Source organism: Meriones unguiculatus, chromosome X (genome assembly GCF_030254825.1).
Source record: "Meriones unguiculatus strain TT.TT164.6M chromosome X, Bangor_MerUng_6.1, whole genome shotgun sequence".
Classification (NCBI taxonomy): Eukaryota; Metazoa; Chordata; class Mammalia; order Rodentia; family Muridae; genus Meriones; species Meriones unguiculatus.
The window spans coordinates 25,588,417-25,600,565 of record NC_083369.1 but is presented as its reverse complement, the minus strand read 5'-3'; the positions used below and the strand labels follow the sequence as shown (position 1 = coordinate 25,600,565).

Genomic DNA, 12,149 nt, shown 5'->3' with positions numbered 1-12,149 from the left:
TTATCTTACGAACTTCATACAGGAAATTATTAAAATATTTGAGTCCTGGTTCACAACAACTGACAAAAACCTTCACTGAACAGAAACTAACATTCAGTCATCTCATATGCAGTAGTTTTTTTGTAAAAGAGTCAAGACTTTACCACAACTGATTCCATGGTAGAAGTACCATTCAGGCCATAAAACATGTGTTCAGTAATACACACAAATGCACATGTTTTTAAATTTTTTTTTTTAAAAAGGAGACCTCAATATTTCTTAGAAAGAGAGATGATTTACATGTGATTCAAAAGTATTACTTTTTATTAAGAGTCTTTTATGTATTTGGTTCTTAGAGAGGTAAGACTAGATATATTACTGTATCTATAGTTACACCTCATTATTTATACTTCCTTATAGAGTAGGAAGTATTCTGGAGGAACTTGTTTCCCATGTTTCCAGGTAGTATAAAAAGAGAGACTTACTAGTAATCTTTTATTGACCCTGGAAAAAAATCAAAACACATTTGACCTGAAAAGGCTGCACTATATGCCTTGTTAACACAGACAACTAAACTACATACTTAACCTTCCTCCTGCAATCCTACTAAAATCATGCAAAAAGTTGTAAAATACACAAGGATGAAGAGTAGGCAGTATTTAAGATATATCAAGAGACTCTGGGAAGAGACAAACTGTAACTGACTTCCTGAATAGAAAAAGTTAAAATATTTTGCCTATAGGATGAATGCCAAACAACCCAGTTTGTACCATGGAAGCAGAGAGAGGAAGTAGAGACTTCCTTTATGTAGTGAGTAAAACTTTCAGGCTGGACTTTGAGCCCAGATACAGCTAAAAGGAGTCACAAGGAACCATGCTGCTGACATGTATTAAATAAAACCTTGCATGACCAGAAAGGCTGCAACTTTCCCACCACTCTGCCCACACACCTCCAGGCAGAGAATAAAAGATTTCCCAAAGAAACTGACTAGCCTAGGAGAAATCTATGTATGGAGAACTTCTTATTGGCTTTTAGTTCCTCACTCTTACATTTTTACAAACAGCCAAAGATCGCCAGAAATTTAAGGGAAGGTTCTTAAAAGAAAGAGAAGATAAAACATACAAAAGAAAGGAAATGTGGAGAAAAGAAACAAAGCAGGGAGAATAAATCTTTTATACATTTTAATTCCTAAACTTAGTAATAGATACTAAATCCATAAAGAGGTTTCTGTAACAAAAACACTTCAGTACATCAAAAGGAAATCTTAGGAGTTAAGAGGCAAATAAAAATATTCACTAGAAGTGGAAGGAAATCTAGTGAATAGAATAAAAAGACAAGGATTTAGAAAACAGGAGGGAGGCGGTAACAAAAGCAGAGTGAAATCTCAGAGATTCAATAGCTGATTAAGGATAGTTGAAGAAAATGTAGTGAAGTGACAGTATCCAAGAAAATAACAAGCTTAGTTTTGTAAGAGTAAATGATACCCAGAGAGAAAGAAAAAAAAATTTCCTGAGTTTACAGAAGGGAAAAAACTCAAGAGCTTATGTACTTCTTAATAACAACACTAGAAACAGAAGACAATGGAGAAACACTTATCTTTTCCTTACCAAAAGTGGTGTGTGTTTGTTTTCCATCAGCAAATGATGATAGACATGACCAACTGCTAACCTAGAAGACATTTTACCTGGTATTGATACTGAATGGGCTGTAGTTGGTTGTCATTCTGAGCCATCTTCTTAGCTAGGGCCTCTTTCAATGCAAGTTCTTTATTCAACTGAATCAGCTCCTTGGACATCTGAGCTTGACGTAGAGCATGCTGAGTGCTGAAAACATCAGAAGACCCACTTGTATCTGCTCTGGTTTTCGCTTGCTGAAAAAGATAATGATTTTGTGATAGCTATTCTTGTTTGTCAATTTGACTACATCTGGAATTAACTAAAACCTAAAATGACTGGACACACCTGTGAGGGACATTTTTTTTCTTAATTTGATCATTTGAAGTGGGAAGACCCACCTCTACTATGGGCCATACCTTCTGCGGAAGCCTACATAAAGGATATGGAAGAGGGAAGCTTGCTTTCTTTGCCTGCTTGTTCTCATCCTCACTAGCAAGACCATTCTTTCACTGGCATATAGTGAAGACCAGTTGAAGCATCCAGCTTTGTGAACTAAACAGCTACTGTATTCTTGGATCTTATGTTCAGAAGCAGCCATTGTTGGATTAACTGGACCACAGCCTGTAAAACATTCTAATAAATCCCTCCATTCCCAATACAGCTTTGCAAGAGAACCAAGAAGCTGGAGTTAATTAGGTACTATTTCACCCCCTACAGCCATTTTTCAATCAGCAGCACCTGTATTCTTCCACTCCTGTGGCTACTTATAGATTTGCTTGAAACAGTTGAAATTAATTCTGGAGCTTATTCTCTTGCTCTTATAATACTCTCTAATATACATGTGTCCTTGCTCTTTCTTATATTGATCTGACAAACAATCCTTACTTTCGTTTCATCTCAAGAGGTCCCTAAAGAGGAAAGGACACTGGAAATGTCACTTTGGAAATGGGGAAAAGTCATTTATTCTGACACAGCTGACTTTTATTACCTAATTTATCTCCTATCTTGCTTCATTCAGACTAAGAAAATTACCAATATATACTCATTTCAGGGGTAAAACTCTGCCTCAAACAAACCATTCACTAAACTTTCATTTTTTATTTTACTGTATAACCTTCAGTCAAAGTCAATAGCAGATATACCTTTTCTACCATTGTGATCTTAACACTTAAAACATTTTCCTTTAGTTTGTGGCCACCCCATGAACTATCATATTCAGAAGATATTCTCCTGCAGTGCTTTTTTGACTGTCATAATTACCTAATTTGTTCCTTTCCTTGTTTTTAACTTACTAGGTAATTGATACAGAACTAGCACCTAACAGAAAATGAGTAAGTCAGATTGAAAAATAAAACATAATTCTCTGGAGAAGTCCAGCTGCTCATTAGCACTTTGAGTATTAGAAACAGTGCTAATCCTTCTTTGAAGTATTATGAAACTGAGATTTACTCTAAAGATTTCTACATTTCCACAGAATAATGGCAACAATCACAGATTTTCTCCGAGATTTGATTGACTGATCAGTTACAGGAAGCCATAGGGAGCACCAGTGAGAGCTCCAGGTTCCACACAAAGACATCAGTTACTTACAGTGTCTGCTTCCACTGCAGTCTCCATGGTTGCAGTCATACAAGAAACAGTTTCATCCTGTAGCCAAAAAAAAAAAAAAAAAAAAAACAAAGTTTTGATTTAGTAAAAAAATATCAAAGTGAAATTTACAAAAGATGTTTATGCTGATTATTTTATTTCTTAAGTTGATATTTTTAAAGTATGTGCAGAAGTCATTTATGGTACTAGGCTGATTTTGTAGACACACACACCCTAACAACTATGTGTTTTCATTTTCCACCACTCAGGGGTCTTTCTTTTATCCAAAGGGTGACCGTGTAGTCTCTGGAGAAAAAAAGGATGTGTGGTAAGAGATCCAAAGATCACTGAGCCAAAGAGAAACATTTAATCATCCTAAGGGGTCAAAATTTAACTCATTTTATAGAAGGCTACACTTTATTTTTATGCTTTTGCTACTGAGACTCTTATTAATGTACAAGCCTAGGCACTCCCATGGACATACCCTCCAAAAAACAAACATAAAATAATTGCAGTGCATCAGGAAATTGAATGGAAGGAAGAAACGGTTTTGGCTTTCATATTACAGCCAGTCAAGATGGGACGCTCTCATTCCGTAAGGAAATTAATGTCCTACATGAGTAGGCCAGAGACAAACATGGACTCATAAAGTTGTGCACATGTCCCTTGGCCGCTGCTCCTCACATCCTATGCAAGTGCTGCAGGTAGTTACTATGAGGGAAGAAAGAATAAGCACCTGGGGAGGGCATGTTCTCTCCTAGAGAATGGCTAATCCTTTTGGGCACTGGAACAAACACCAAGAAAGGTAACTGAAAACTACTTATTAGGGCAAATTTGTTTATAGGTAATTGTCTGAGCAGTTCTGTTCTCATCACTGAAACTTACACTTTACTTAGCACTATAACATATGCATCACTGCTTATGCTTCAGTGATTCTGAAACCTTAGAAAGTTTTGTTCTCAGGAACTCATATGGTAAAGAAGTTCAGAGCGGAAAGAATCATTGGCTCTGAAGCAATGGAGAACTTTAGGGTTAAACACGTAGTGTCTGTATCAGCCCTGTGAAACAATACACAGCTATTGCAGTCTTGATCCTTTTAATGGTCAGGATATGGTGCTTTAATGAGTGCTGTTTGTAAAGCATTTATTTCCCTTGCTTGCTCAGAAGTTCCTAGCCAGTGAGGATCGAAGGGAACTCAAAAGAAGCTGAGGTGTTTCCACATTCTTTCTCATCCTAACGTAGAGCACTGGCAAGGCTCCCGGTATAGGGCACACTTAAGTCCTTCTTTAAACATGGAGTACCAATCTAGGATTGCTTAATGGTTACCATTTCTTCTCTCTCATGTTTAAATTTTAGTATATTTATATAACTATCATAGATGATAAGGGATTCTAACACTGCCTTCTTTGAAGGCCTTTTTTTGAAACAGCCATTTGCAATGTAGCTCAGGCAGACCTGTGTGGGGAGCTGATGATCCGTCAGGCTGCTTTTTTATTGAGCCTCAGCGGAAAGACATGTTTTCACCCTGGCCTTTACTTGGAGTCTGTGATAAGCAGGATGTTTTGCCAAGTCTACCTCCTTTTGAGACAGCAGGTGGGATGTCTTGTCAAGTTCACAAATTTTTTGTTTGTGTGAGGATCATAGTGACAGGTGGTCGAGGTAAAGAAGTTTGACTTCTCCGTGAATTCATTCATTGTACTGAGGTGCTTTTGCTCTGACTTGAAAGGGGATTATACGAGTAAACCAAGGTGACTAGTTTTCTACTGAAAGCCCTCAAGGGCAGATCCCATGTGTAGTGAGTCAGTTTATTAATATTCTTTCAATCCTCACTCTCCACTCAAGAACTGTTTGACTCTGCCAGCAGGCTCTGGCAGTTTGGCTCCCCCGAACAGGGACTTGAGATGTAGGGAAGCAATAAAGGACACTGCAGGTGTTGGTGAGCTCGGATCATAAAGTAAAAAGGCGTGGTGAGTAAAATACTAAAGTAAAAACAGGACAAGGCAGTAGCCTCATGTTTTTTGTATGGAATTTAATTAGAGATAGTCTGTACATGCGACATGGAACTGAGAAAGTGAAACTTCCAGGCTTAGAGAGAAAGAGGATAGAAAGATGGGAGGCTTCAAGACAAAATGAAATTAAACCATTGGCTCCTCCACAAGAGCTATATGTCCCTCCTGATGATGATAATTTCTTGTTAGAAGACTTTGAGGATGGTTTAGATTGTGATGAAGTTGCAGAGTTGGAGGAAGAAGCAGCTAAGTTATATTCTGAGAGATACCCTCTGATTCAGGCTATGAATGTTAAAAAACTTAAGTCTTGGCAAAAAGAAATTTTAAAAGTTGGAATGGAGCTTGGAGAAAATAAACAGTAAAACTGGAGAATTAACTACAAGGGAAAATGAAGCTGAATCCCCACTCCAACTCCCTCATTGATTGCAGGCTTGGACCCTCCTCCTTGGATTGCCACAGTTGTTGTAGCTCAAAAGACAAGGGGACCTTTTCCTTTGTCCACTGTACAGGCAACTGTATCCTCTTTAAAGTTTCTTTACAAGATAGGCAGAATAGAGAAGATATAACTGTGTTTTATGGTTTTCCAAATCTAGAGCAACCTGATCAACAGGGTAATATAGTGAGATTCCACATACTTATATCTTTTAAACAATTAAAAGGATTGAAAACTGCATGCTCTCAATATGGTCCTATGGCACCTTTTACTCAAGGTCTGTTAGAGTCCTTGTCTACTGAAGTCCCCCTCTGCCCAGGGGACTGGAAGCAATTATCAGAGAATGTTTAGCAAGAGAATATCTGTCTGCCTGGTATGTGTAAGTTTATCATGTTCAATATGTCTTAGTTATAGATTATTGGTCATTGGGTATGTTTAAAATCTGTAACAAGGTTAACTTACTTAAAACCTAGAGTTGGAACCATTCCAAACAACAAATGGACATTACTTATATCCCAGATTTTTGAAAACTAAAATATGTTCACATAACAGTTGATTTATCATGGCAACTCCCTTAGCAGGAGAAGCCACCAAACAGGTTATAAGTCATTGCTTAAAATGTTTCGCTATAATTGGTATTCCTTCCATTATAAAGACTGATAATAGTACTGCATATCAGTCAAACATTTCACTGTTTGTGTGTACAAATGAATATGTCATAAAACAGGTATTCCATATAATCCTCGAGGTCAAGGAATTGTGGAGCATGCCTATGGATCTCTTAAGAACCAATTGCAAAAAATAAAAAATATAAATAAAAAAGGGCGAGTTACATCCCTAAACACCACAGAATTATATTAACCATGCTCTCTTTAAATTTTTTGAATGTGGATATACAAGGCCGTTCTATGGCTGATTAATTGTAGCACTCTAATACCACAGATAATTATGCCAAAGTAAAATGGAAAGATCCGATTACTAGTTTATGGCAGGGCCCCGGCCCTGTATTAATATGTGGAAGACAGCATGTTTGTTTTTCTGCAGGATGCAGAAGGAGCCAGGTGGACCCCAGAGAGGCTGGTGTGATTTGCAGGCGATGTGCCCCTGACGGAGGATGTTCCTGCTGTTGACCATGGTGAATTCTGTCTTAATGGTGAATGGAGAGCTGTATTGGGCTTCTGCTCCTGACCCACCTTTGTTTCATTCTGCTCCTGGGAAATGATGCTATGCAGAAAAACCTCTTAGATACAATGTGACTGGACTTGATTGATCTGGTAATTAGGACAATTCTCAACAAAATTAGCAAGAATGAAAAAGAGGACTGACTATGGGACTTTGGTCTGATTCTGGTTTTCAGCAGACCCATATTGGAAGCTTGCTGCAGAAACACTTGCAAGGCCCTGTAACTGCCTATGTAAATTCTCCTTATGCTTTGCTGTTTGGAAATGTTAACTTTTTTATACAAGCTTTAAACTTTAATGTTTCTTGCCATCAATGTAAACTAAAACTGTTATTTCTATGCTTTCAAATGGACATGCTTTGTCATTTGGAAATGTTAATGTTTTTATACAAGATTCAAACTTTGTTTCTTGCCATCAATGTAAACAAACTGTAGTCCTAAGCTTTCAAATTAATAATAGGTTCTGGTTGTTCAACAGCCTTTTATTATGGTTCCTGTGAATGTTTCTCAGGCTTGGTATTTTGATAAGGGGTCATCTTTTAAGGCACTTTTATGGAGTGGTATTGGACGTGGCTTCTTACTCTTATTAGAAGCACGTCTCCTACCGGTGATAATTAAAACCTTCATGAAGGCCTTTTAGAATGTTAAAGCTCATCTGCATAAGACTAAACTCCAGTGTCTACTGTAGTGGAGGTTGGTAGTCAAAGATGGGTGCTCTCTCTCTGAAGAATATTCAATCTAAGACAGGGCATGAATGAAGTAATTCATGTACCAATGATGGGTAAGAATATATCTTTCAACAGAGACAACCTAAGACAGGCAAAATCTTCTAGTCCGTAGCTCTTAAGTTATAATCACTTTTTAAAATAAAAAAAGGCAGACCTGTGTGGGGATCCCATGGTCCATCAGGCTGCTTTGTTATTGAGCCTCGCGAGAAAGACATGTTTTCACCCTGGCCTTTACCTGAAGTCAGTGATAAACAGGATCTTTTGCCAAGTCTACCGCCTTTTGTTTCAGAGTGCATGTGGGATGTCCTGTCAAGTTCATACCTTTTGTTTATATGAGGATCACACAGACAGGTGGTCAAGGTAAAGAAGTTTTGACTTCCCAGTGAACCCATTCTTGGCACTGAGGTGCTTCTGCTCTGACTTGAAAGGGGATTATATGAATAAACCGAGGCAACTAGTTTTTTACTGGAAGCCCTCAAGGGCAGATCCCATGTGCAGTGTGTTGGTTTATTTTCTTTCAGTCCTCACTCCCGACTCAAGAACTGTTTGACTCCGCTGGCGGGCTCTGGCAGACCTGGAACTCATGTAGCTACTCTCAAACTCACTGTCCTCCTGCCCCCATGGCCCAAGTTCTGAGATTATAATCATCAACAACATATGCAGCCTAAAGACTTTTCCTGGCACATTTAAGAGGGTCAAGATCAAACTAGATGGCTTTTGGCCCAGTGAAAACTTACAATGCCAATGTTTCAGCTCCTGGCTATGGTGATGTGTTTTGTATAATCATAGAACAATTCTGTATTCACAATTCTAATTATATAAATATGTAACAATACAATTTATTTCAGTCTAACAGTCCTTTTCTCGTCTTGTTTGTCCAATCTAAGGCTGCAACTTACAACCCCTTTAAATAAAAGGTATGATTAACTCAGGGTCACATAGGCTCAAAGGCAGGGTACTTTGTTTACATTAAACAGCAGAGTCTTCCAAAATGAAGTATGTGCTTGGAAAGGGCATGCAAAACACTTTTTATGAACTCTGTTTTGGAGGATGGTACATAAACAAAAATAGTACTTGATTATGCTGGAACTGAAATGACTGCCTGAATTTCCTCACAGGTTGTTGTAACAAGAAAGTTTGCTTGAATTATATTTTAACGGCACAGCCTGGTACCTAAAAGCCCCAGGAGGAAAGTCCAGGAACAATGGTTGCCTTCATAACTGAAAATGGGGTATTCTCCTGCTACTTAAAATGAAAATAGTTTTAATTCAGAATGAAGGGCACATGTACTTACATTTGAAACACTTTGCTTTTACTGTTGTGAGTCTTAATAAAAGCCACGGGGATACACGGTTGTGCCTTTAAAAATGTAAGTAACTGGGAGGGTCTCCAGACAATAGTGAAGGAAAAGTGATTCAAGAGTCCAGCAGGAGCCTTGGGTAAAAAGATTTACTTTTCTTAACTCTGATGGTGGAGGGGAGCCAAGAACTTTATCAGCTTGTGGCAATCTTTAGCACACTCCTATGGTGTGTGCCAAGAGCATTTTAGTGGCAGACAGCAATTCTACAGAACTTCTCGGAGCCAGCCACCACTAACAGGTCTGCCTACAGGCACACCAGGCAGGAGCTTTATTGCCAGATCTTCGGTGGGGATGGTTTGTTGTATTAAGTTCACTCCATAGGCTACCTTCATCTTTCTTGTGATTCAGCTCTGAGAAAAGAGAAGTAGAAAATCCTCTAACATCAGCGTGGCCACAAGCACTGCTATCCTGAGCCCTTATTTTCAGAGGTTATAAATTTTGGCTCCAGCAGGCTTCTGCACCCTACATTATCATGCTTCTGGGGAAACTCACAATGATTTCTTAATGTATGATGTTTCAGATATATTTAAGCAGAATTAGAGGTGGTGGCAATTATCTTTGTGCTAGCCATTCTCCAAGTATGTGAAATCTTCCCATTTTTCTAAACCTCAACTATTCTTTGCTTTTCAAAGCATTTTCTTTGCCTCAAGAAATGTTTATATGCAAATCTAAAAAAAAAAAGCAAAACATTAAAACAGTTGTTAAGAGGATTTGCAGTGTCCTTCTCTTCAGTCTTTGCCTCATCCAACCTGTTGTCACCACTTCTGCCAGTGATCCTAAACCATAGCATTTGAGAAAACTCACTTTAAAAATGTACTTGTTTTTGTTTTATGTGTTTGTCTATACCTGCATGCCTGGTGCCAGCAGAAGCCTGAAGTCATCAGATCCCCCAAACTGGAACCAAACCTGGATCCTTTGCAAGAACAATGAATACTCTTTTTTTTTCTTTCATTTGACAAAATTTGAATTTATTTAAATAATATTTAAGTAGCATTGAAGTTGATAACAAAGGTAATTCTTTTTTTCACTGAGAAGTGTCAAACTGAATATTTTATGTATAGGAAGAAGCAATACATTTCTTTATGATTTACATAAATTACATTGATAGTTAACTCTTTGAACTAAAATTAAAAGCCTGGATGATATCACAAGATTGGCATAAGAAGACTAAAATTCAAATAGCCTCACACTTGCCTCTAAATACTGGTAAAGGATGTCTTAACCACAAAGATAGTATAACATGAGTATTATTGGATGGAATGTGAGTTTTGCAATTTACCATTTTGAAGAAAAAACTACCCATAATTTAGAATGTAAAGACATTTATGACTGGAGACTGAAGGGGTGATTCTCTTAAAACAAACACTTTAGAATGGATCTTTAACCAGTTTGACTGATCTACTAATAGAAGAAGTGGAGACACAGGCTGACGCTATAGCTTTCCACATAGAGGAAATATCATGTTAGGATATAGAAAGAATAAACCATCTGCTTCCAGCAAAGAAAGAAAGCATAAGCAGAAATCATTTCATTTGACATCTTCATCCTGTCCTTCTACCCTCCCATGTTTGAAAACAATTTACGATGCTTATAACTATTTACACTGCTAAAATTTGGGAAGTGGTGATTTGGTACCAATTTTGTTTTCTGGTATTTTCATCTAATCTATAAATCAAAGTGTAGGCAACTATAGATACAAACTTGATATCCGCATAGCTTCAACTATAAAGATAATGTAGAATCATATACAATAAGATTATATACAGAGTTTAGTTGCATATGTATAAGACATGGACAATTTAAAGTTGCCTATGTGTAAGTTGCATATGTACAATCATGGACAATTTAAAATGTATGTGGGGTCCATCTGTCTAGCTCTTGAATTTAAAAAAAAAAATTGAGACAAATTCTCACTATGTAGCCTTGGGTGGCTTGAAACTTATTAGATCAGGTTGTTTTCAAACTCATTGAGATCCAACTGCCTCTGACTTGCAAGTGTTGCAATTAATTCAATAAATTCTTTTCCTTTTCTTTTAAAAATTATTGTAAATTTATACCACTTCTCCCTTCTATTTCCTCCCTCCAAACTCTCCCATATAAACAAACCCCTTTCTTTCTTTTAAATTCATGGTCTCTTTTTTCATTGATTATTGTTACATATATATATGTGTGTGTAATTATATATATATATATTGCATTTATATATGTATCTACATATATACTTCTATATATAACATGCTAAGTCTATATATTACTTGTATGTATGTTTTCAGGGCTGACAATTTGGTATTGGGTAACCAATAGTTATACTCTTCCCTATAGAAGACGAGCTCTCCAGCTCTCAGCATTCCTTAGCTAACTATAGTTCTTCACATAGGGTTGAGACCTCCTGGGCTTTTTTCAACCCTCTTCAAGGATATTTCTCTTTGCAGGTTGTGGAGCCCAGCCTCAATGAATAAATCTACAAAACATCCCCTACATGCAAGGCTCAGGGCACACCATGGAAGAGGGCATGGAAAACCTGGTAAGAGCCAGAGGATCAAGGAGTTTGCTGTGGGATTGTACCTGCTAGGAATGGCAGAAGCTACACCCATAAAGTCTCAATAAAAATCGCGAAGAGGATTGCATCAACATATTCCAAATGAAGGGACATGAAAGCTGGACCAACCAAGAGTTTCACAGCAAATAACAACAAAAACTGCCACCTGAGCCAAAATACAAGGACCCCTCCCCACACACACCTGTTTTTTTTACCCTACAAAGGCTCGATCTTACCTTGATATAGGGAGTCATGTGGTTTTTAGTCCTCCCCATAAGCATATAAGCTGAGATAATGCCTTTAACCTCAATCTAAGTCACTCACAATTATTTCTTTCTGAGAGTAATACATTTAGTAAGGTTATATAACTAGTATGTGGAAAAGCTGGCTCCAAACCAGAGTATATTTGGCTCTGGAACCCAAGTTCTCTTTTACTGTGCCCTGTTTCTTGGATAAATAAACTATAGTTTTGATTGTAAATTTTCTATAGTATTTCTCACTGTAAAACATGGTTCAAGTTTTTTAGAGAAGTTTACTTAATATATTTTAAACTGACCACCATAACTTAATAATACTATATATTTTTTAATTTACTTTTAAATCTCTTGAACGATCTTGTTATCAGGTAGTTACAAATAAATTTACCTGACAGAATGATAAATTAAAAAATGTAAAAAAAAAACAAAAAACAAAAAACATAGCCTACTCTTCCATAGGA

The 12,149-nt window shown here is 37.3% G+C and overlaps 1 protein-coding gene across 2 annotated transcripts in view; it reads right to left on the bottom strand.

Annotated features, from left to right (window-relative positions):
• Positions 1 to 12,149, bottom strand: part of Kif4a (kinesin family member 4A) — a 112,963-nt gene that overhangs the window by 44,386 nt on the left and 56,428 nt on the right. For both annotated transcript variants that reach the window (XM_060374384.1, XM_060374385.1), the window contains exons 13-14: positions 3,186 to 3,242; positions 1,664 to 1,849 (exon numbers count right to left, since the gene is read on the bottom strand). In XM_060374384.1, coding sequence (XP_060230367.1) covers positions 1,664 to 1,849; positions 3,186 to 3,242 — 243 coding nt within the window. The remainder of the gene's footprint in view (positions 1 to 1,663; positions 1,850 to 3,185; positions 3,243 to 12,149) is intronic.